The 25,675-nt window shown below is 45.4% G+C and overlaps 1 protein-coding gene across 7 annotated transcripts in view; it reads right to left on the bottom strand.

Moving 5' to 3' along the window:
- Window positions 1-343: 343 nt before the first annotated feature.
- Window positions 344-25,675, bottom strand: part of MAPK9 (mitogen-activated protein kinase 9) — a 53,091-nt gene continuing 27,759 nt past the window's right edge. For 3 of the 7 annotated variants that reach the window (XM_036069308.2, XM_036069309.2, XM_036069312.2), the window contains exons 4-12: window positions 23,200-23,258; window positions 20,806-20,944; window positions 12,788-12,953; window positions 11,469-11,540; window positions 8,215-8,397; window positions 7,054-7,178; window positions 6,168-6,231; window positions 5,129-5,200; window positions 344-3,516 (exon numbers count right to left, since the gene is read on the bottom strand). In XM_036069308.2, the coding sequence (XP_035925201.1) occupies window positions 3,374-3,516; window positions 5,129-5,200; window positions 6,168-6,231; window positions 7,054-7,178; window positions 8,215-8,397; window positions 11,469-11,540; window positions 12,788-12,953; window positions 20,806-20,944; window positions 23,200-23,258 (1,023 nt within the window). In that variant the 3' untranslated portion in view covers window positions 344-3,373. Of the gene's footprint in view, window positions 3,522-5,128; window positions 5,201-6,167; window positions 6,232-7,053; window positions 7,179-8,214; window positions 8,398-10,355; window positions 10,421-11,468; window positions 11,541-11,880; window positions 11,953-12,787; window positions 12,954-20,805; window positions 20,945-23,199; window positions 23,259-25,675 lie in introns of those variants that run through there. The other 4 variants (XM_036069311.2, XM_036069310.2, XM_078067640.1 and 1 more) reach the window with 4 other exon arrangements.

Here is a 25,675-nt window from a genome sequence, read left to right as displayed (position 1 = left end):
GAGTCGGATGCCCGACCGACTGAGCCACCCAGGCACCCCTGAGTAGTGAACATCTTAAAGTGCCTCGAACCCAGAAGTGAAATCAAAGTGGCTCATCCCATCCACAAAACCACACTGTTAACGATTCTAAGTAAGACAAGTAAAGACCCATCGGCCACGCCTTGTGAGAAAAATGCTTACACCAATACTCGGAATATTCCATCTTGTATGCTTGCGTATTTTTGAAAACTGAGAATCAGAAATTTGCAGAACATCTTCAGTCAGAGACGTAAAAGAAATGTTTTGCCTGTCAATTAAAAACATTTGCTAATATTGATGGAAATGACGACACTCCAACATCGACCTGTGTTCATGTTAAATCTGTAATCAGAGATGGTGAAGTGGAAATATAGCCAAGCGTCACTTAAAAACACAAAAGAACTGGACATGCTATACACTTCTCTTTTAAAATGTATCTGTATTATTTTCACCAATCAAAACACACATAATATATTTTATTATAAAACATTAGGCAATGTTACTTTTGAGATCTGCAATCTGAAGGTCACACCTGTATTTGCTACCAGCATGAAACACCAGAGGAGGACGTTAGAGATCAACCAGACGAACTCCTACATCGTTACCATGACTTACAGGGCATCAGATCTGGATTCAAGCGGGATCCCATCCCGCGGTTCAACCGGGGGCTCTGGGTGTCAGCAGGGGCCTGCCAAGGTTTTTCTCCTTCCAGCACGGAGGCTCTGGGTTTTGCGTCCCAGAGAGGAGAACAGAGCTCCGCTGCCGTTTCCACGACCGCGACTGATCAATACTGAGCAGTCTGTGTTTACACAATGTTCTCCTGTTCCGAGAGACCCTATCTGCTCTCCAAAACCTGCACTTGAGGTCAAGACCCAACCTAGGGGAGGCAGTTATTTCCTTTTTGACTGAAAACGAAGCCAACAGATAAAATAAACCTAGTCCAAATTCCAGGCTAATGACAAATTACCTGGTTTATAAAAATATGTGTCCAAAATATTACTTCCAGGGTTGTGTACAATATAAATTACAAAAATAAAATAGAAAAGATGAAAAAGTTGAGCACGTTTTAGTTCTTTTTCCAACGTCAGCATTCAGCCATCGAGAGCAGTTTGAAACTGTCTACACTGCACCAGGACCTCGGCACATCTCGGCTCAGGAGGGAGGACCCTGACGTGGGGTGAGGTATTTCTACAGAGTTCTGCTGTCTGCAGCCCCGTGGCCTGTCCTAGGTGTGCTCACTGCTCCCCGGTGGAAGGTGGGCATGGCAGGAAGCCCGTCCACACCGACACAGGCTCCCCCCGTGAATGCACGGAGGAAGAACTGAGCAGAAAGCCAGACTGCGGGTGGCACCCGGCTCCACTCACAAAGGGCACCTCACAAGCAGGAGCTTCGTGTGCCCTCAGCATCCCCATGCTGTGTTCACAGAAGCCTAGGGCAGATGATACATTTTTAAAATTCTCCTTTTTCTTTTTAAAGATAGATTTAGTGAAGTCTTGTTAAAGAATGTATATTAGAGAGAAGGCCGTTTTAAGATGTTTATATACGTATAATGGTAACTTTCTTCACTGTACCATCAGGCCTCCAAAACCAAAACCATCCTAAGCCATATCATAGGTGTTTCTGCTTCAATCCAAGTCAGCATTTCCTCTTGTACTTGAATGCGTCTAAACCTCACAATATAAAACTAGTACTTCAATACTAATTTTGTTCATCAAGGGTTCCAGTTTCCAGTGATAAGACCAACCAATGATACAACTGGTGCAGAGAGAATCATATATTTTAGATAATATTTATAATAAACTTTCTTGTCAAAGAACATTCTATAGAATGTTGACCCAATAGCTTCCAAAACAGTTAAACACAAGATAGGAATTTGTAACAGAATAAGCTCAAGGGATAAGCATTACGAGCACAGGGAGCCAAAATGTGACCATCGTAACCCCATTTCTGTAGTGACACTTCAATACTCAGTAACTTCGGGAACTCTGAATGATTTCCACATCAGAAAGTCTGAAAGCATCAATTTCAGGTGAGCAGTTTTAAATCAGAAAATACTCAATAGTTAATCACTACTCTTGAGGATGCTTCCTCCATAACCTGTGAGGAGGTTTCCCAGAAAATTCATGGGTTTCCCTTAGGAAAAAGAAATGCTCCATGAACTGGAAAACACCACCATCAGAGGTGTCCTGAATCGCCTTGCTTCCTAAAACAGATCCAAGTGGAGGGGTGGGGGGAGGAGGGAGGCGGTTTATGGGGTTTCTTTCAGCAAAGAAAGAAAATCGAGGAAGAACGTTAGGTTGGAAACCGGAAACGCTGCCCTGGGAGATGGTGCCTCCCCCGGGAATGACCCTGACCAGTCTCGGGGGAAGCAAGCGCTCGGAGGAAGTCACTGCTGTTGTCTTCAGTGACCGTTTTTGTCAAATTCTACTCTCGCCTCTAATGGATTCGAGAATCTGCCATTGTGTTATTGACGTGGAGTGTTAGGTGCCTTATAAAGAAGGTGAAGTTTTAGGTGGCATTTTAAATTAATGAGTCCAGAAGACCAGGAGAAAGGAGCGAGGGCAGATTAGGACTGTAAAGGCATATACGTCTTAAGCAGCACAAAACTTAAAATTTTATCATGCAATAAAGCTGAATGTACAGTCATCCCAGACTAAGACAATTTAGAGGAAACAAAGTGTCCATATAGGTCTCTTGGTTTTAGCAGTGATAATCCTCAGCCCAAAACATGACAAATTTAAGAAAAGTTGTATTTTTTTATTCATTAAATAGATTTAATTATATTCCTTCTGAAATACAAAAGATAGAATAAATCATACCATAAAAGTAGGTCAGATACGATAATATGATGGTGGCCAATTAATACACATAAATCTATTTTTCCTGGACAGACACCAAATTATTTAAGAGGATTAAGAGATAATTCTGGAAGCAGCACTACCTGGAAGATTATTTGGCATTTAAATACTGATTTCCAAAGTGCTAGATGGCAAGCCTGAGCAAGCACACGTGGTCACATGCATATATGTCCCAACAGTTACTGAGGATGAGAAATTGTCACTACTATTACCATACAACTTTAAAAAAAAAAATCATCTATTCTAATTGCTCACCTGAAATGACCTTGCACAAAATCTCTACGAGTGTGGCTTGCACTTGTGTTCTTCAGACATAGTCTGCTTCATTGTATAATCTAGGCAGGCAATCCTATTGGAACTGAGCAGGGCAAGGCATCGTGTTCCTTACATGCAGAACATGGAGTTTTTTTCTATTTGGTTCCATCAACCCCCAAGCCTTTCAGGCCTATGGAAGCGGGAGTTCCTTCACTGCTGGCGAGCTTGCGGCTCGTGACTTATCATCGGCAACCTTCGAGGGGTCCCGTCGAGGCGTCGAGGCTGCTGTCTGTGTCTGAGGCCAGCGTCTGCTCGGTGGACATGGATGAGATGTCGTTGATGGATGACGACCGGGAAGGAGTGGCATTGCTGCTTACCGCTGCATCTGTGCTAAGAAAACCAAACAGAATAAAATCTGAGGCACGACATTGCCGCGGGCGCAGGCACTGAGACCTGGGGCCGTCTCTCAGCCCCGGGCTTCTGTGGCTCCCTGGTCTCACTACCAGCATGAACAAGCAGTGAGTCGGCTGCCCGTGCCCACCTTTTCCTGGAGTCTTTCTCCGGGCCCAGGGTCCCAAACGTTCCTGGTCTTTCCCTACAACATTCTCCTTTTCTTCCCAGTGGCTAAACATCGTATCTGTGTATGCGTATAATCATGTTGAAAAATACCTGCCTCTTTAAAAAAGATATTCGTAGAAAATTGCTGAATTTATCCTACAACTATCGGTGTCACAAAAGGCTGAAGCCCAAATAGGGTTCAAGGGTCATCAGACATTTCAGCTATAATCATCAACACTTGGTCCGAGGGAAAAAAGCAGCAACCTTTGAAGAATTCTTTTGTAATAAAAACGGAATGGAAAACAATCAGAGAGGGAGACAAACCATGAGAGACTCTTAATCGCAGGAAATAAACTGAGGGTTGCTGGAGGGGTTGGAGGATGGGGGGATGGGGTAACTGGGTGATGGGCAGTAACAAGGGCACGTGATGTGATGAGCCCTGGGTGTTACACGCAACTGATGAATCACTGAATGCTACATCTGAAACTAAGTATGTACTATATGTGGGCTAACTGAATTTAAATTTAAAAAACCCTGCTAAAATAAAGACTGTATACAAACAAACAGAAAGGAAAAAGTTTAGTGGCCTCTTGTTCATTTTATTTTTGTTTTATACATCCTGAAAACTAACATTTTGGTTTTTTAAGGTACACGAAACTACCCTGTTTCCTACGGTCCGTATTTTAGTCTGGCTTGAGCAAAAATAAAACATCTAAGCTCCCAGAGGCCAGTACTTGCAGTCTTAAACATGTGCCTCGTTAACCACGGGCACCTAAATCTGTGCTGAAGTTACATAATCTCTAGATGCTTGACACATACGTCATGCTGAATATAAAATTCAAGAGAAAGTATGCAGTGCCGTCTGCACCTCCGTGTGCATGTGCACGGGCTTCTGGGGGGATATGAGGTGAGCCAATAAATATACCTTGGAAGGATTTCACTCAGGAAGCAGGTGGGATCCTACGGACCTGAGTGAACACGACACATGTTATGTCTCCAACAGTCACCCGGGGAACCGACCACCAGGCAGACCAAGTACAAATGTGGGAGAATTGTATGAACAGCTTTCTCAAAAGGAAACCAAATTCCATTGTACTTAGATTTGCACGGATTTTCCTCTGTAACCGGGTGGGGCCGGTCCAGAGAGGGTCACGCACCTTGGCAACAGTTTAAGCTCGGCTCCGTCACCTGCACGCGGGGCTGGCGGGAGCAGAGGCAGGCAGGGGACGAGGACGGCTCGGACGCAGTTGGTTTAGTGCCCGGCGCACCAGGAACCTGCCGGCTGCCGCCAGCACGACGCCCCAGACAGGGAGCCCATCTCACAGCACGAGCTTTCGGACCCAGTGCCCGTCGAGGTGGTACTTCAGGCACTTCTGCCATTTAGGGAAGTTGGACGGGGAAAAGGAAATTGTAACGAAGCTATTAAAGCAATCACTAACCTGAAGGCTGATCTTTGACCACACCGTTCTTGCTTCTCTCTTCCCAGTCCAGCACTTCTTTGTATATCAGCTCTTCAAAAAGAAACGCAAGGTAAGAGGCTCCATCAGTTTCTCCGCATCTCTGAACCCTGCTTCCTAATCAATCAGGACCACTCCAAGGGCACTGTGATGCCTTATTTTTAACTGTGATATATGGTTAATTCAATAATACCGTCTACCTAGACCAAAACATCCACGTTTTTGATCCATTACTCTTCTTAACCCAACTGTGAGGGCGGCCGAAACCCCAGGCAGTTCTAAACCCACAAGGGGGTTGTACAAGGGGCAGGGGACCAGCAAAGTGGCTCTCGTGGAGCATTTTAAAGTACTAGACACTTCTGCACTGTTTGCACGTGTTTCTGTCATTACTCGGGATTCTCCAAATGGAGCCGGTATCCATCTGTGGGTGAGAAGCCCCTCCAGACTGGCCAGAAATTAATCCAAATTCCTCAGTCATTTCTTGGCTTCAACCTTAGTTTCCTTGGTTCTGACTTGTAAGTAAAGCTAACGACCTACTAAGGAAGCATTAGGGGTTCCTACAATTTCAGTGTTCGTGAACCGAGATGAGAACGCTGCGAGCATCTCCTTGGCCGCGGAGTGTGGCTGCGTGCATCGTCCTGCCGAGCGCATGTTCACACAGGTCCCGGCTCTTCGGGGCCCCGGGGAGAGCAGATGTAATCTGCTTGGGCAGAGCACGTTGCCACCTTTGACCTGCACTCACTGAGGTTCTCAATTCCTACTGATTCTGCTTTTTAATGGAGAATTGTTCTTCGACCTTCTGGTTACGGGCTGTTTGCTGTGGGCTGTTTGGTGGATCTTACAATCTTCAGAAGCAAACAGTATGCGGTTCATACCTGCTCCTCTCTAATTCTGTTATCTAGGGAGTGGGAAGACAGGGGCTAAGAGGGGCTGCAGGGCCTCTAGCCCTTTCCCCTAGAAAGGCTCCCGCTGACAGGCGACGTGCCGTGAGCGAGCAAGGGGCAAAAGCAGCTGTCTTTACCTTTCCACTCTTCAATTGCATGCTCTCTTTCTTCCAATTGGGCGTCGTAAATCTGAGGTGGTGGCTGAAAATTAAATTACATGTGAAGTCAACAGTTAAAAATGTAACAGGGCATGAAGACGGTAAAATCACTGGGGAGATTCTAATCTATTTATCATGTGGCTTTCATTCAATACATGGCTTCTTAAAGGTTTTTCATAAGTGTGACATTACATCACTTTCCGAATCCAAATAATTAGGGAGAAATTAACCAAAAAAAAAAAAAAAAAAAGGAGCCATTACGGTCCTCTTAATAATTACATAATTTCCAAACAGTCTCAGGGCATCTGCCCAGATGGAACTGTAAAGTAGTAATCACAAGCCCCTTCCTAGAGACCCGCCCTGGACAAGGACCGTGCTGGCTCAGGTTTGCAGTTCTTCATGTTGAAACCCCCCATACCCAATCCCCAGCTCACACTGGACCGTTCCAAAAATCTGCTTCAAAATCACATGTTGATAAATGGGACTCCTTTCATATGAAACAGTGTTCACTGTGGTGGTTAAATCCACAGGCCAGTCCGAAAATGAACCTGCCCCCACGAGGTTATGTCTTATAGCCAGAGATCATCCATGCCAGTGTCGCTAAGGGAAAATGCACCTGAGCGCCGCACTCAGAAGTGGAACCCCCTTGGGAACTCCCCAGGTGCCTCTGGGGAAGGACAGATAAACTTGGGATTTTCAGCAAGTTTCTTAGCCTCTCTGATGGGGTGGCCTAAACAGGGTGTTATAAGCAAAACACAGGGCACAGTCCCGAGGTACACTGAGCGACAGCCCCAGGATGGATGGAAGATCTAAGGAAATGTACGCCCTGCCCTTAGGCACAAGTCCTTCCAAAACAGACGCTTACCGCCTCGGCTTCAGCAGGGTCATACCAAACGGTAATGTAAGGGTGACGTAAAGCTTCGTCGACGGAGATTCGCTTGTCGGGATCTATCACTAACATTTTCGATAACAAATCTCTGGCTTGACTTGCTAGGGTAGAAACAAATATTAGATGAATAAATTAATGCTGAGACATAGAACATCACAGAGATAATGTGACAGTGCAGATAGAACACAGATGTTTTAACTTTGAGAAATATTTGACAGGTTCCAGATCAATCGAGGCTTTTTTCTTTAAGAATAAGCCACCTTCACGACCAATCAGGTTTTCAACCTCGGTGTCTTGCCTCTGGCTCTGGGAGGGGAGGCGGAGGGACAGGGCCTGGGGAAAGGGTAGCAGGTGGATGCAGGCCAAAGGGAGGCTGACACGGTGCCCAGCGAGAGCCGCCACCAGGGAGGGCACAGGAACTGAGCTAAGGGCCACCACTGCCCGAAATACAGGCACAGAGCACGGGCAGGCTCTTCTCTTGATGTCCCATCCAAACAAAATTAGAATGGACCTCTTCAGCCATACAGTAATCTCACGAACACCTCACAGATGCCTCTGCTGCATGCCTACCTGCATGTAGTGTTGGCAATATAAACTTAAAAAAAATCTAGAGATTACTTGTTAGGAAAAAACCCAACAAGCTCAGTGACTCACCTAGGTTCTGGCAATTAAAGTTCACATGGGTAGGCAAAGGAGAGATGGGGCTCTTCTGATGGAGGCACAGTTTACCGTGATGTGGAGAGAAATCTATTCTTTTCCTTAAATCACAGTTCTAGTGACGGGCACCGGAGAAGGGGAGGAGGAGCTTTTTGTAATCGAACTATGGGCTAGAATCTTAATTCAAGTGTTCCGTGTACCTGAAAACTGTGTGAATTCCAATTAGCTATAATTAACATAGGAGTCTTTGAGACTGACGCAAACCTCTTCATTTTGACCAAAGGCTTCAATGCGGCCCTTCTGTCGAGGACAGAACTTTCAGGTCGCTAAGCCTTCAGGCTGGCCTGTACCTCACTCTATTTGAGGGTTTCCCCTATTTTATCTCCCCACGTCCAGGGGTGTCCGAACGTGAACCTGAAGAGGCTGAGAGCGGTGCCTAGACTGCGGAAACAGGGATGAGGGAAACAAAGGGCATCTTACTTTTAATTTTGTCTCGTTCGGATTCTGATGGGAATATCCAATCTGGGAAGAGCTCTTCAAACTTGATGCCAGGGTACTTCGGTCTGTTTTCTACATAATTCCTCACAGTCGGCTGAAGTTTCTTCATAAAATCCGCAGACGGCGTTCCTAGCTGCTCAATGACTTTATTCCACTGATCAATATCTAAGGAGTCTCTTGAGGAAAATACCACTGAAGGGCCTTACAGTCACGTTACGTGGAGTAGCGTCATTCAAAGAAGCACTGAAATCCTCTTTCTACCTACTGACAGGTAATGAACGAGGCCATCCCACAGGTGTTTTGAAATGATAGGTAAATACGGCATGGGTTTCCAAAGTTGAGACTAGTTTTAAAACCTCTGCGCCTTTCTAAACCCTGATCGCAGTTTATTAGACCAATACACTGAGGGATGTATGCCTTCTGCTTCTAGACCAAGAGACCGTTATCATGGAACTGAAGACTACCCATGACAGAGGTGATTAAAGATGAAATTAGATAAATATTACTTAGGCAAACCGAAATCCATTTTCACACCAAAGAGACTTAGATTCGTAAACTCCCTGAAGTAGACAGACCTGAGTCCTGGGCTCACAGCTGGGGACGCGGAGGCCCCACGGGGTGCAGTGTGTGAGCCCTGGCTCTCCGAGCCCAGGCCTCGTCCTCTCCCACGGGACCATGGGCCTGCCTGAAACAGGGCTCAGACTGACAGCTTTGGGAGGTCACTCTCTTTCACCCGGCACTGACCCGGACCATCACCACAGTGCCCTGGAGTGCATCTTATTTCCTTTCAAAGTCCATGACCTGGGTTTCAGGCTCCACTGTGCTCCTAGCCCGGCAGCAGGTGCCACCGAGCACTCAATCTCCCTTGGCTCTCAACTTACTTGTTGGTAAGATGCAGAAAATACCAGCTTTGCCTAGTTTACAGGGAGCTTGGAAAAACTGGCATCATGAGCTGGAAAGTGATTCTGAGACCGTAGGCAATTATACAAGAGAATGTAGGCCAGAAAAAAAAATCATGTAAACAGCAATGTTTAAAAGTTTTCAATTTTTTTTTTTTTTTTTAAATCTAATGGAGGTTTGTCTTAGAAAAATGCAATCATATCACTGTAGAAGAACCTGGGGGAGCTGAACAGGCTCGGGAGACGGGTTCTGGCCACTGGAGTCACTAGCGTATTGTCCTCCCTCACTCCTGTGTTCCTACGTGCTGCCGAAGCAGGATCGGGAAGCCCTGCTCACCACCTTCACTTCCCACTGATCATCCGAAATAGCCCCTCGTCTCTCTGCTTCTGCTCTTTCCTGTGACAGTCTGTCTGCCTTCGGCTCAGAGGCTGGGACGACCTTTCCCAACGTAAGTCAGATAGGAGCCTAGAAACGGGTGGGTGCTCAGTAAATGTCTAGTGTGTTCATGATAAAGGGTCATTTCTGTAGACTAACGGGGGGTGGGGGGTGGGAAGGGAAAGTCACCCCCAACAAGCCTGGCTGGCCTCCGGGTGTGTGCGCTCGTTCCTGTCCCTCGGCTCCCACGGGCCTCTCAGTGGTACTGAAGGGGGACTGAGGCTCGGGGAGGCCCGGACTCCTGTGAGCCCGAGGCGGGCTGGCCGCAGCCCCCTGTCTCTGATGGGTTACTGTGGGCACAGGAGGTCCTCTTCTACCCCAGGTCATGGATCTGAAGCACATCTCAGAGAACTGCAGTCTGGCTGCCAGAATCTTTTTCCATCCTAGTAATTTTGAATCTAATGTTTGAAAGAGTGGGCAAAAATTGCCTTTGAAAAATGGTGTTAGCTCTGTGTATATATTTTGAGAATGACCTCAGGTGGCCTTATATAAAAAACTATTAGTTAACGACATTGCAAGATGTTAGTATGTAAGGTAGGAACTTTAAATTAACTTCATAATGCACCAGAAAGTATCCACAGTTTTTGTACTTTCTGAAGAAAACATTTCTTAATTCAAAAAAGGAAAGGCACAAAATGAATAAGAATTGAGACAAATGAAATGTTAAGTAGATCCTTCTAAATTATTTATCTTTAGACTATATCAACTTTTCCCTTTTAAGCTGAGTCTGTTTGCAAAATAAAGACCTCCTTATTTATAGTTTGGAACAAGTGAATCAAAGGAAAGGCTATGGAAAACTGCTAGAAAATTTATTAGAACAAAATAAAATGCTGTATTTAACTTCACATAAAATCTGTGATGTGAAAAATGTCAAGGAAGGCAAATAAAATGATAGGAACAAAATCTTTTCATTCCATGTTTGTGTTGTAAAGAATCTGTATTATAAGAAAATCACCCTCATAAAATTATAAAAAACTATAATAACTTTAATAAAATACATACAAAACACTGACTACACAGCTCGATCTCCTTTAAAAATAACCATCAATCTGCCAACAGAGACCACTTTAAGCTTTCATAAGGAAAAAACAAAATCAAAGACTAATGAAAATCGTAAGTGGTTAGAACACAAATGAAAAAGGGAATATGTTAGAGTGAAAAATATTAAAGATGGAAGAATATGAGGACCACGATGAAAGAAAGCTATTTTAACTATTATATTGTCTTCTGCTTTATGCTGTATGTCATTAATGTGATTTGCTGACCACAGTATAAGTTAATCTTTTGCATTTTATATTTATTTAGACTTCTCCAGATATGTCACAAAAGAACCTTTTAGATGGATCTTTTAAAAATTTCTACAAAATGTCAGCAGAGTAACAGGCAAGAAAATTAACATATACTGTTCCTCACAAACATTTCCTTTCCATCTCTTTTACTTTGGTCTTATGTAGTGTGCTTCAGTTCTTACTTTGGGGGAAAATATTTTAGTCCATACCGACAGCTAACAAAATGGTATATTAATTGAATGACACAGCAATACTAGCCTATTAAATTTAGACAGAAACTTTCCTTGTTAAATTAACTGAATGAACTAGTGTTTTCATTTAAATATCAGAATACATTTGACAAAGAGTAAATAAATTTCTAAGCTATTTTTGATAAAATTAAGAACTAATATAATCGGTTTAACGTAACTCTAAACCTCAGTAAAGTCATTGCAGGTAGTCAAGTGAAAAAGAAAACGTAAAACTGAACCATTTGGTTTGTGACACTATTTAACAAACGTAATAAAGACCCCCTTAGGACACACAGTCTAGAATTACAACATTTTCCTTTCGAGCTCCTGCTGTCTTTGGCATTTATGGAAAGCATGGCCGGGAAGGTCCCGGGAAGGATACGGTCAGTGCCTTGGAAAATCACACAACCTTTCACCAGCTCTCCCATGATGCAACCCACTGACCAGATATCAACTGAAAATAAAATGAAATGATAAAATTATGAAGTGCCATGAACAAAACAAAGGTGAGGAAAAGGAATTCTAACAGTGTACTAAACACACAAATATGGAAAAATAAATTGCTAGCTAAGGGTGAGCTCTTTCCACGGTGCGAATGGTTGCTGGCCTCCGCTGTGGCCTTCGGCTTCCAGCAATCTGGGCTTTAGTGCCCAAGAGTCCAGGACTTTACAGCTTGAGAAACAAACAAACCCCCCGAGAGAAGAGGCGCCTGTCCCCACAAAGCTGTGTGCAGGCCACGTGCCCACCCCCCCCCCGCCCCCGTGGCCGGTGCTGGGGCTCCCTGTGAAGGATACAGTCTCTTCCTGGGAACAGGACTTTATGGAGGACCATTTCTGCCATGATGCACCCGACAGACCAGATGTCCACTACCAAACACCAGGTGATTAAAACCAGCCGGAGACCCCCATGCAGCTTCCTCAAACCCCCTCCCAACAAAGACAAACCCAGCTTTCGTAAAATATGGACACAACACTTGCTGAGTGACCCTCTGCTAAACTGCCGTGCCGGCAGGACCTTACAGGGCAGGTGTGCTGGTCTGGGCTTCCATGGGGCCCAATGGCCAGACAGAGGGCTATTTCGTGCCCATACTTAGTGCTGGGGGAGGAGCCAATGGGGCCAGCAGGAAGCCACAGAGTGGCGTCTCTCAGAGCGGGGGCACTGGTTACATTCCACATGACCTGTGCAAACTTTCAGACTCTTAGCAAGTAACTGTGATTGAGTTCTTTTCGACAAATTTGTCAGCGGCTAAGTTACAAAGGGCTCTGATATTGTTAGAGTAAGTTAAGTTTTGATGTTAAAAACCCAGTTTTTCACAAAAGAGAATGTGTATTATTCAATTATTACCAAGTTCAAAAATAAGCAAAACCAGGCTTTGGCACCGGAAATCAGGATAATGGCTCCCTTTGGGGGCTGAGACCGAGGAGGGGGCCCGGGGAGGTCTTGGGTACTGCTGGTGTGGTGGGTCTGCACACTTCTCCAAACTATGTATGTTAAACTTGGAGAGATGGTCAGAAATATTCATTTTGAAAGTGAATTTGTAGAAGTGGGTGACTTCTGCCAGTGGAGATACGAGATTAATGATGTCGTGTCTGTGGCCCTGATGACCTGTGTGTGACACAGCCCCCACATGGTGTTTCCTGTGGCTCAGGGGACAACGCTAGTGGGGAGCTGCGGCCACGCGGGAGTGCCGCCTGCACTCACCGTTCTCTTTGTAGCCCATGCCCAGGATGACTTCGGGCGCCCGGTAATAGCGCGTCACCACGTACGGCGTCATCATGAAGTTGGTGCATGCTGTCCGGGCCAGGCCAAAGTCAAGGATCTTAAGTGTGCAGTCTGATTTTACTACGATGTTGCTAGGCTTCAAGTCCTAGGGCAGAAATGGTTTAAATGAGCGCAACAACCCAGAGCATGCTAAATGGACAACTTTGCACTGGTAGGGATTTGTGAGGCTGGGGGCTGCGGAAGTACGTGAGTCCTGGGACACCGAGGGAGGTTAGAACTGAACACTGGGATTTTGGAAAACCCAACTCTCAAATTGAAATGAATACAAATCAGCCTCAGCAGTCGGATGGTCGCCCTCATCCCCACGTGGGGAACTTCACGGCATCCCTTTGTTTAAAATCTCCTCAGAGCTCCCATAGAACCCACCTATCCCTCCTCCACACCTGCTCATCCTTCAGTCCCCAGCTATCCCACAGAAATATAATGCAGGCCACACACGTCATTTACATTTTTGAGTAGCCACCTTAGGAAGGATAAATACAAACAGATTAGGTGAATTTTAATAATCTTATTAAACCCATTATATCCATAACACCATCATTTTACAATGTGAAGCAACACAGAGAACTTATTAATGAGATAGTTCACATTCTTTTTTTGGTAGTGTCTTTGAAATCCACTGTGTGTTTACAATCAGAGCCACATTCTGAGTGCTCGACGGCCCTATGTGGCTCGTGGCCGCCATACCGCTCAGCACGGGGCTAGAATTCTCCGACTTGGCAATCTTCAAAGGGCGCCCTCTTCTCTCAGAAAAGGAATTCCACGGTCACCAAGCCCACCCACCGCACACACCACCCGGGAGGCACCCCCACTCCCCCCTGCCAGCACCACTTCCGTGACCAGAGACCCTGGCTGTGCTCCCAGCTCTCAGAGCCCAGCCTGATACAGCGTGAACACACTTGTCACCCGCCCCTCGACCCCTGGACACGTGAACACAAGTTCCACGGTTTCCTCCCTAACAACCCTCTCGTCCCTGGACCCTTCCTCAGGCCACAGGGGCCTGACTTCCACCTGGGACGGCAGCCTGCACACGCGCCCTAGAAACTGCCTTCTCAGCTACCCCATCTGTTGTCTTCACAAGTCACGCCGAGCACGGGAGGACCTGGGAGGACTCGGTGTGAGGTGTCAGGCCCAGCACCTGACTAACACTTTCCAAGGGCGCATGCAGATGGGCGCATGCAGGTGTGCCTCCAGACAGTTAAAACTTACATCAGCTAAAGTTATGTTTCATTACTGCTGAATGTTCTCACCTTCCTGGATTCGGCAGAAATATGTAAGGTGTGAAAAACGCAATGAAAATTCCAACCGATTTCCAAGCAGATGCCCTGGCCTCGCTGGCCACCACCCTCTCAGACGTGTGTCCTGATGTGGGGGAAGCCGGGGGAGCACCCCACCCCTCAATAAGCCCCTCACGCACACCAGCGACCCTGCCCTGTGAGGAGGCAGTCACGCAGCTAAGGCAAAGAACCAATTTGTTTTTAGCTTCTTTTTTTAAAACCAAGACTATGGCAAGAATAGGCATGTTAGAATACAGATTGCTAATAGGTGAAATAATGCTCAACTTTGTGAAGAAAAGTTTTTTTTAAATGTCCAAATGACAAGGAACTATTTTTGGTCCCCCGTGTGGCAATGAGGAAAAGACTGACAACATCCAGGGCTGGCCAACCCAGAGCCTTCCTGACGCTGTTGGCTGGGATGTCAATAGGTGCTTTCTTTTGAGAAAGCTGATTTCTTAAAAATTTGAAATGTCTTTACTTTGCCAGCCAGCAGCCCCTGAAATCCAGCCTGACCTGGATCTAAAGCCACAGGGATAAGGGTTAGTACAGCAGCTCGCCCCCGGCCGGCTCAGTGAACCGCACAGTGAGGTAGAACACATGCCTGTCTCCAGCCCCTTCCACCTGTCCGAAAATTCTCCTGCGCCAATTTGGTTGGATTTGGTTGGATTTGGTTGGATTTGGTTGGAAGAACCCCCTTTACTGCCATCTGCTGGAAAACTGTGATAACAAAATGCAAAGCCGGCTGTCTGCGCTGTGGACAGCGGCCCCCGCAGGCCAGGGAGAGGCGCTGGCCTCGGGGTGCCTGCCCACAGGAGAGGCTGAAAAAGGTCCCGGGGCTCCTGCGGGCTCCCCACTTCCCCGGCGTTCTGTCCTCAGCCTCCACACACGGCCACCGGCAGCTTTCCGAAACAGACTGGACTTAGGGCTTCCAGGTGGCCGAGGAAAGACAGTTCTGCCCCTTCAATGCTTGAAGAACACCCCCAACAAGGAAAACAAGAAATGGACGTTAAAATACAAAGGACACACGAGCTTGGGGCTTGACCCACAGAGTGAGGGATGGCTACGAGAGCGCAGCGTCCCTGTCACGGACAAGAGTGTGTGAAACATGTGTAGCCAAAGCAGGGCCAGAGCAGAGGAGCAAGGGGCCCAGGGCCCCGGTCAGTCCTCAGATCGGGGCCCACTGACTAAAGCGGCGTCCTAGCAAGGAGGACCCTGCACATGGTGACAAGCATCCGCTGCTTTGATTTCCCCGCTTCTGCCCTACAGGTACCCACAGCCACTCACGTGGGTGACTGGACCCTGCGACCGGAGGCTAAGCAGTTGTCTGCAGGACTATGGGAGCCAAGCTCTGAGTGGACCCTGAAACTCGGCGACCCAAGCACCATCATTCCAGCTGGGTGACGATGACACACTGTGGAACCCCATCCCACCGCTGTCCGTCTCACCTGTGTGTGAACGGTTTCTGACCCTCTCCCCAACCAGAACGGAAGAATGCATTCGCCCCGTCAGCGGCTTCACGCCGCACGGAGGCCTTACCAGTCTGCTCTAGCACTTCTACCGCGGCCAAGACAGCAGCTGCAACCAGGACTACGAGCCGCTTCGGCCTCAGTTGTCCACATTCCTCAGGACCACCTAGTTTCCTCCAGCGCTGGACTGGGGACTCAAACTGAGCTACAACACGGAGCACCGTCCTCACACTCCTTGAGTTTCGATGGTGGTACTAAGTCTTCTATCCTTGCCACCTCCCCAGGGATCAATCATGTTTCTGGCTTATCTTGAGGGAACAGTTTCATGTTTCCTCGGGGCCTTCACCATCGCAGGCCAAGGAACCAGCGCAGGGGTCACTCCAACTGCCAAGGGTACCTGTCCCATTCACACGCTCACGAGACTGGGGAGATGACTGCCAGGTGGCTGGGTCTGTGGACCCCGTTCCCGCCCCGAGCCGCCGGAGTCTGACCCCTCAGCTATGAAGGTCTGGGTCACATGGCATGGAGACCTGCCAAGGTGACGGCCGAGGGCACGGACAGTGGAGAGGGGCGAGTGAGCGTCTGCTGTGGCCCGGGGAGCAACTGCAGGGACAGGAGCTACGGCTTGTGGCCTCCCTCTTCTCAGTCTCCCCTTGGGGAGCAGCGGGGAGCTCCTCCCGACCCGTGTGGCTCTTGGTCAGTGGTGGCGTGGGGCAGGAGCCCATCCCTGTGAGACATCCGCTGGTGGGCGGCTCATGGACTGTGCGGTGGGCCAGGCTCTCTGAGAGACGTACCGCAGCCTGTGGCTCTGCCCTCAGCGCCTCCAAGGGCTCAGAGCCCTGCTGCCTCCCCCTGCCTCTCCACCCCCTGCAGACCCCTCCTTGGTCCTTCCTCACAGGCCGCCTCCCAGTACGGGTCTCGCACGTCCAACCCCATCCTGGCACACTGATGCTGCCCATGAAAAGCCCCACGCGCTCTCTGGGGACAAAGAGCGGCAGAGAGGCAGGAAATGACTTGGCTGAGTGCAGTACATTCCAACCTCGGTGAGTGGCCCAAGCAAGATAAGGGGAACCACGACGCCCAGGAAAGGCTCAGGGTGAAGCAGGGGTGGGACACTGAGGGAGGTCTGGGAAGGTCCACGTAAAGGTAAAGGCAGACATCCCCAGCTCCACCCCAGAAGAAAGGCCTGGCTGGGCTCCTCCTTCACTCCTACGGGCCCACATAGTCTAGAAAAACTAAAATCAAGATTCCAGACTTGGGTCTCAGGCACATTAGCAACAGATAGGCTGGTACGAGGCACAGGAAGGGCATGGGTGAGGGGCCCAGCCTGAAGACAGGGCTCCGTAGCAGAGGGCTGCATCCCGACCCCACCACATACAGCCTCTGACACCAGGCATTCTGGGCATTCTGGAAGAAATATTACAAATTTCCCAGAACTCTATGCCATGGCCTTTCAGACTGAAGGGGCATCAAGTGCCCACCACAATTAATGAAAAAATTTCCATATCAAGGCATATCTTCATAACATTTCAGAATGCAAGAAATAAAGAACTGTTTTTACAAGATTCCAGAGATAAAACACAACAGGGCACTTGCAAAGGATCAGGAATAAGAATGGTATTAGAAAGCTCAAAAGTCAAACTACACCACACTAAAACAGGGTACTGCCTTTACAACTCAGAGGGTAACTCATTTATAACTAAGAATTCTATATCCAACCAAACTATGAATCACGTGACAGGCAGGGCAGAACAAAGAGTTTCAGGCGTCCAAGGCCACAAAAAAGTTTGCCTCCCATGCACCACTTCTGGGGAAGCTGCTGGAGGATGTGTCCCACCAAAACAAGGGAGTAAACTGAGAAAGACAGAAAGAGGTCTGGAAGCAGGTTAAGGAAAGCCCCAGGGAAATGCCAGGGCCGGGCCCAGGATAACCCATCTGCATCAGGTACGGGGCGGCCAGTCCCGCTGGGGAGCAGCGCTGAGTCTCCAAGAACGAGATCCCACCGACGAGGAAACAGTGCATCCCCTGCACATGCTGAGGGGAAACCTAGACCCCTGGCAGAAAGCTTCGCGTTAACTCAGCAAGGAGAGCAGAGAAAACTCCTTGCTCCTTGAAAAACAAAACAATGAAGAGCACAATGCAAACAAATAAATGACAAGTGGCATTAACTCCAGGGACAAAACGTTGAAGGGAAAAGAAATTCTATCATAGTGTAAACAAAAGGCTGTGAAGGGGAGAGCGTTTAGGTGTCATGATGATAGACAACACGCCATCCACACTGGTCCAAACCTGATGACACTGCAAATACCTGGAGGTCAGAGAACGGGAAACGTGGTGGAGGGAGGGTCTGGGTTGGGGAAAGGGAGCTAAATTGGTACCTTATGCCCCAAACTGAAAAAAAAAAAGGCCAATGGATAAAAATCTAATATTACTTCAAGGGATGGGGATAAACACCAAAATAACAGCTAAGAGAACCGAGTTTGCTTCTGGGGAGGGAGAAATTAGAAGGAGGACGTGGGAACTCTGTTGTTTAAAAAAATATTTGTAGAACTATTTGATCCTTGATTAAAATAAGGAACAAATCAACCAACTTGTTCAGCGAGTTGCAGAACAATTACAAACAAGGGGACCCCCTATTTGAAAAGTATAAATTGAAAAGGACATAGGTACACACAGATATGTTGGTTGTAGCGCAGTCACTATGAAGTCTGGGAGGAAATACCCAGCTGCTATCACCAGCCACCCCCAGGCAACAGCAGAGAGCTGGAGGACTTTCTCTTCTTTGAAGTTTTTGAATCATATAAGGGAAAAAGTGGTGAGACTATTGGTGTTTTGTTTTTCAAATAATTAAATTTTATGTTTAGTATGAAAGCATTTTAATAAGCAAAACTGAGAGTGTGTATTTTGTGCATGGCGTTGTATATGGGAGAAAGGACTGGAAAGGCTCACGGACAACCGTCCACCCACTAACGGGCTCTTACAGCTCATCACCTCTTGGGCCCTGGCCGGGTGGGTGGGCTGCGCCAACGGAGGCCTCTCGCTATTCGCTCTATCTCCCTTTCCCACAACCAGCATGTGGTACTTTCACGAATAAGCATAAAGCCTGGCAGGCCCACGAATGTGTGAACGGGTAGAAGACAAGAAGGGGGAGTGGCAAGGCCTGGTGGGGTGGTGGACAGGATGGAGAAAGGGTCCGTGGATCATTTGTTCCAGTGTGCTGGGCAAAGCAGACACCCCTTTGGACTCTCTTTGACATTCTGGTCAGCAGGAGTGGGACCAAGCTTGGGACCGAATATTCCCTAACATGGGCACGTGTGCTGTATCCCTGAAAAGGTCCCCAGCAACGGCAGGATACTGCTTCCCCACAAGTCTCTGGGCCCAAGAAGGGAGAAATAAGTAAGACAAACCATTTTCCTTTACAAAACTGATAAGGCTTAACATAATCAGGCCTAATAATAATAAGGCTGGAAACTTATTCTAAAGCGTGAATGTAACACAAAATGTATTTAAGAGCTAGGAAGAGTGTCTTAATTTATATAATGGCCTGTGAAAATTTTTGAAAGAGAAACAGAATGATATGTTGGGAAATGTTTATTTTTAATTTAAAAAAATGGGTATTATTATGCTAAGTGAAAGAAGTCACTCAGAGAAAGACAAATACCATATGATTTCACTCATTTGTGGAATTTAAGAAACAAATGAGCAAATGGAAAAAAAAAAGAGGGCGAGACAAACCAAAAAACAGACTCTTAACTATAAGAGAATAAACTGCTGGTCACCAGAGGGGAGGTGGGTGGGGGGGATGTGGGAAACAGGTGATGGGGAGGAAGGAGGGCACCTGTGATGAGCACTGGGTGGTGTATGGAAGTGTTGCATCACCATTGTATGCCTGAAACTAATATTACACTGTATGCGAACTAACTGGAATTTAAATAAAAACTAAAGAAAAAAATGAACAGTATTATTTTAAAAGGAAATTTGTCAACAGAATCTATATTATTTTAACTGGACACCTGGTGGCAGCAAAGGCCGTATTTTAAGTAACCGCACAGGCTCAGGAGCTGGGTGCTTACTGGTGTGCAAGGCCCCAGGTATGCTGCCCAGGCCTGCGGGCGTTGGGGTCCCAGACCTGAGGCTCATGGCCAGGGGCAAGGGCAGCTGGGTCCTCTCTGGATTGGCGGGCTGTGCGGTTGCGCCCAACATTTCCTGGCACCTAACAGATCTACTGCACCATCGAAAATCTCTCTATTCTTTTCTCTATGAATAGGCTTCATTGTTCTGGTCTCACTATCTTTCTGCCCACACAGACTGTGGTTCAGAGAAATGACAACTTCTTGATGTTGGACTATAATATCTAAAGACAGTCTGTCGACAAAATTAGTATGGTAATAATTTAGGGAATGCTAAGAATGTTTCCAACACAATTCTATTATCTCTGCCTGTAGTCTCACTCAACATTTTAGCTGTCAAAGAAAATTCTATCGAGGCGTTCTGCTTGCACAGTGATACAAGTCAAAAAATAAACAAAAACTCATAAAACCAGCTTGGAGAATTACACTGTATCTCACTGGTTTTTAAATGTTGCAACTCGGTCATTCAAATCCCAGTTTAGTGGCTCAAGACGCCCACCCAGGACCATTCCAAAAGTTCCCACCAGGGGGGCCGGGATTTCTACGATTCTAAGAAATAGATATTTGGGCCATAGTTTATGTATGATTTCTCAAGCAATGGTATCATTTACTACTTAGGCTCTAACTTTTCCCCACCCCAAACCTAAATTCCTGCCTCATTAAAAATGGGATTTCAAATATGGCAAATATATTAACAATTAACAAATAGATGATTCTGGGTAAATAACATTTGGGAGTTCTCTGTTCTATTCTTGTAACTTTTAAATTTTAAGTTACTTCAAAATGAAAGGTTAAAAAAAAAAATTAGTTTCCTTCTGCGGCATCAAACTGAGCAGCTCAAGCCTGCATCCAGAGCGGCTCGTGTGGGCTCGGGCAAACGAGGCGCTCCACAAACGTCTTCTAATGTCAGTGGCATTTGGGAACTCAACACGACCCCATCATTTCCTTGGATTCTGGATACTGGCAACTTTTTAAAAAATACTAAGTTCTTCTGTACCTGGAGAATCATGATAAGAAAATGACTGTGATTTTAAAAATAAAACTGACGTGGCGTCACTACTTACTCTATGAATGATACCAGCTGAATGCAGATGTTTAATACCACAGAGCATCTGGTAAAGAAGGTAGGACATCCTTTCATGGTCCAACTCCATGTGAATAACCTGACATAAGTTAGCATCCATTAATTCCATAACCAAATACCTGGGGGAAAAAAAGATCAGCCATGTACACATAAAAATCACCCAAAATTCCTTTATGGTTACTAAACTCTTATATTTATATGAAACAGTATAACTTACTACTTAGTTACTGCACTGGCTAAAATAAAAAAAAAGATAACTTGTTTTCTCTAAATATTTATAAGGTATCTTGTAAAAAAAAGCAAACATATAATGGAACTTAGAAGTTTTCCAAAAAAAAAACCTATCAACGTGATGTATTTCAAGTTAAAACAATTTTTATATCACAGTAAGTAGAATCTCAAATATTCAAATTCTCCGAAATCTCCCTCCTTCCCTCTCTCTTTTTCTTTCTTTCTTGCTATTGGGTCATACTTACCAATATAGAAACCATGCTGTTACTTCTCTCATGTTAAGAAAATGTTTGACCTTCTGCCCCCACCAGCTATGCCCCATATTCTTGCTCTCTTTGCAAGCAAAACTCCCCGAAGAGGCGTCTGTACTTGGCATCTCCAATTCTTCTCCCACTTTCTTTGAAGCCCTCTTCCATGGGGCTTGTGCCCCACCACTCTGCACTGTCCTCGCCAAGGCCCCCGATGACTTACTTGCGTGTCGCTAAATCCAATGGCCTGTCCTACAGTCCTGGCTGGTCGTGCCCTGCTCCTCTCCCCAACTCAATGCTCGGTCCTTGGCCTCTTTCTCTTCTCTGACTATCACAGTCTTGGTGATCTCCTCTGGTCTCTGGTCTCAATACTTTAAACACCATCTGCAGACCGTCAACTCTCGAATTCATACCTCTCACCCAGACCTCTCTCCTGAACGCCAGGCTCATGTATCTAACTGTCCACGTCCCAGGCCTACCTGGGTATCCAAGAGGCATGTCGAGGCCCACGTCCAAAACTGAGCCCCCAATTCCATCTCCCCCTCCAGTCTGCTCTGCCTGTTGCCCTCCTCGTCTCAGCTGGCAGCACCTGCAAGGGACTCAGGCCAGCACCAGGCCTCGCCCTCAGCTTGTCCTTCCTCACACTGCAGTCCTCTACAGCGGCTCCCCCTTCAGGACAGTTTCGGCCTCTAGTCTCTCCCTTTAACTAGTACCCTCTGGTCTAAATGCAACCACCATCACCCCTCCCCTACATTGCTGCAACAGCCTCCTCACGGGGCTTCTGTGTCCCCACCCCTGATGGTGGGTTCCCAACACAGACACTAAAGTTATTCTTTGAAAATGTAAGTCAGGGGAGCTCACTCCTCTGCTGAGTCTTACTGCCTTGCCCTGGAGTAAAAGGCCTCGAGGCCCAGGAGGGCCTGGCCCCATCACTTCTCCGAGCCCACCCTCTCCTCTCCTCTGCTCCCCTTCTCCAGCCACACTGGCCACTTACGGCTCTCAGAGCACAGCGGGCACGGCCCCACTTCCACTCCTTTGTGTGCCCGTTCCTTCTATCTCTATCCCACCTTCCCTCAAATAACTGTAGGACCAACCCCAAGCCTCCTTCAAGGCTTTCTTCGTCCCCGGTCCAGTGAGGTCTTTCTCCACCCACCCTGCTTAGGATGCACCAGGCCTGACCCCTAAGCCCTGGCATTTCTGATTCCCTAACCCAGCTCACTTCTTCCAGAACACTTGCGACATCCTTATGATGGTGGCACTTCCTTACTTATGTTAACTGCGTATCTTCTCTTCTCTGGCTTTCACAAAGCTCTAAGAGCGAGTGTGACCACCTGCAATTCTTAATCATAAAAGGGATCTTTGCCTGTTTGGGTCACTGAAGTATGCCAAGTCCCAGAGAGTGCCTAGCGCACGAGTGGCAATCAGATATTTGTTGAACGAATGCACCAGTCAATTTAAGATGACTTGGGCATTATACTTCAATATGGTAAGTTAATATTTTATTGTCCGGAAGATAATTCTATTTCAGATTTTGGCATCGCACAACATATAGTGTCATAATGATTTCAAATAATAATTATAAACACTATCATCCTGGCTTTCAGGGGGACTGGAGAACAACATTTTATATTTCAGCAGAGCCAGTCAACAGCATTAATGATCACCGTCTGCTCCGAAGAATTATTTTCAGTCATCATTTATCAGTTATGGAGATGATAATATCTAGGCACAAACAGTTGAATATTATTATCTATCTTCCTTAATATTTCTCCTCCACAGAAAAAAGTGGCTAAATATATTGCTACCTACATTTCCTAAGTAAAAAAAGCAATTTTTCCTTTCTAAATTTTTAGTCTTTGATACATACTGCATTACTGAGTTAAAGTGATACTTACACATCTTGAAATTCTTCTAGAGTCTTTTGTGGTGTAAACACATTTAACAAACTAATTATCTGAAAAGAGAAGATTTATTATTCCTCAGCATATCAGGTAACTCTACTTAATTATAAAAATTAAGTTGAACATTAAAACGCATTAAAATTGAAAAATCATAGCAGAGTTCAGTATTTATTATTGTTATTAGTTTTACCAAAACATCCTATCACATGGTATTTGAGAAAAGTTAAATGATTAGGATTCTCACCTTGGAAATAAGATGTACTTTTAATCAAATCACATTTTATGTGTCTCTAGTGACTTATTATGACAGAATTTTAACACATAATGTCTTTCAGGCTTTGAACATAAAAAGGTAGAACATTACGGGTAGAAAAACACTAAAGCAATATGTTAACTATGAAAACTGAGATACGATCTACAAATTTCTCTAGTTTTGAAATATGAAGGCGAAACTTATATTTCTAGTATGATGAAAATGAACCCCTCAGTGTTACGTATTTACTTAAAGAGGGTTCTAGAAAGGCCTCTACCGCAAGGCCTTGGTCCTGGCACCCCAACAGTTAAACAATGAGTCCCACTGCTTGAGCATCAAGCACACATCCTCAATCATTTCAAATGACCAAGGAAAAGATGAATGAGAATATAGGACTGGGGTGGCTGGCTAACCAACTGCAAAATAAAACCGGATCCATACTTAATCTTCACATCAACTCCAAGTGGAACAAAGATTTAAATGTAAACCATGAAACCACAAAACATTAAAATGTGGATAAACATTTATGTAATCCTGGCGTAGAAAAGCCTTTTCTAAGCATGACAGGAAACCTAGAACATGTGTCATGTTAAACCCAAACCAAGACCAAAAAACCAAAAAACCAAAAAACCAAAAAACAAAACAAAACAAAACAAACAAAAAAAAACAACCCCCAAAAAACCACACACACACACAAAAACCTAGTATGGCAAAAGCAACCTAAATGAGGTCAAATGGAAAAGAAGTGAGGGTTGATAGCTTTAATATACAAAGATCCTCTATAAATGCATAAAAGAGACCAACAGCCCAAGAGAAAAATGGTCAAAGGCCATGGGAAACAAATTCTTTAAAAATAAATGGCTAATAAAGTATGGAAAGAAGTGAACCTCACAAGTAAGAATAAGATATCATTTGTCATCTCTCAGATTGGCAAAGTACAACAAAAAAATCAACAATATGTACAGAGTACTGGGGGATTCTGAAATAAAACACATTCTTAGATACTTTTTTTTTTTTTCCTCAGATAGTCTTAATGAAAGTGTAAAATTGGCAGTCTTTCTTGAGGTCAATTTGTCAGCACATATTAAAGCCAGAAGTGTGTAGTATAAGCTTTGGCTAAGAAGTTCACCTGGACAGGTGGGCAAAGATGCATGTACAAGGATGTTCGTTGCAGCACTGGTTATAATAGCAAAAACTGGAAGCAATCTAAATATCCAGTAACAGGTGACTGTTAAATAAATTATTGTGCATGTGTACTATGAAATGTATTTGAGGTCCAGAAACATTCCGTGAGGGAGAAGGCAGGATGCATGATTAACATAGCTGATCGTGTTCATATATGTATGTACATAAGAATGCTCCCAAAATGTTAATGATAAAGATCTGAGGAAGTCAATGATTTTTGCCTTCTTGTTTATATTGTTTGAATTAAAAAAAAAAAAAACATACTTCTGTGTAACCTGAAAAAAAATTTAAATGTATAAGTAAAATAAAGCATGCATTGGAGAAATTAAAAACAAACTCAAACCACGGACTCAAAAGAATAAACCTATCTTAGTTTTGTATGTAATGTCCCTTCACCAGAAAGAGCCAGCATAAATGCTAAAACAAAGGGAGCCACGTGGAGTTGAGTGTAGTCTTAAATACTCCTCCCCCACAACAAAAAAGGGGTCACAAGGGGTGCTCTCCAAAGCCCCTTTCAGACATAACATTTTATGATTTTTTAGAACATGGCAAGGTTATCAAAATTGTGCTCACGATAATGCTGAGACCAGTAGCGGACATACAATGGGCCTCCAGAAATTTTCTGGAGAAATACAATTTCTCCTTGAAATTCACAGTGCTTTGATTTCTGTGAGATGCCAAGCACAGCCATCTTGAATATCACATTTACTTAGAAATGCAACGTCGGTGTGTACAAGGTAAAAAGCTACTTTATAGAACAATGTTTTTCTAAAAAAGTATCTAGTTGTTTCTCATTTTCTTAGGTCAATACTGTTGCCATTTTTTGAAACAGACATGGTGAAAATCAAATGATTACAGGGTTAATGGATATTGCTGTCGGACCTAGACTGGACCATGATGCTTCTTGCTGACTTCAATTTCCCCAATGCTGATTAAGAATTTTGTCAAGAAAATAGAACCACTTAAATAGTTCCTGTTACAGCTAGTTTACCCGAGGTCTGAACTTAATTATTTCCAAAGACCCACAAGATG

Source organism: Halichoerus grypus, chromosome 2 (genome assembly GCF_964656455.1).
Source record: "Halichoerus grypus chromosome 2, mHalGry1.hap1.1, whole genome shotgun sequence".
Taxonomy (NCBI): domain Eukaryota; kingdom Metazoa; phylum Chordata; class Mammalia; order Carnivora; family Phocidae; genus Halichoerus; species Halichoerus grypus.
The sequence above is the reverse complement of the archived record's forward strand: the minus strand, read 5'-3'. Positions and strand labels throughout refer to the sequence as shown.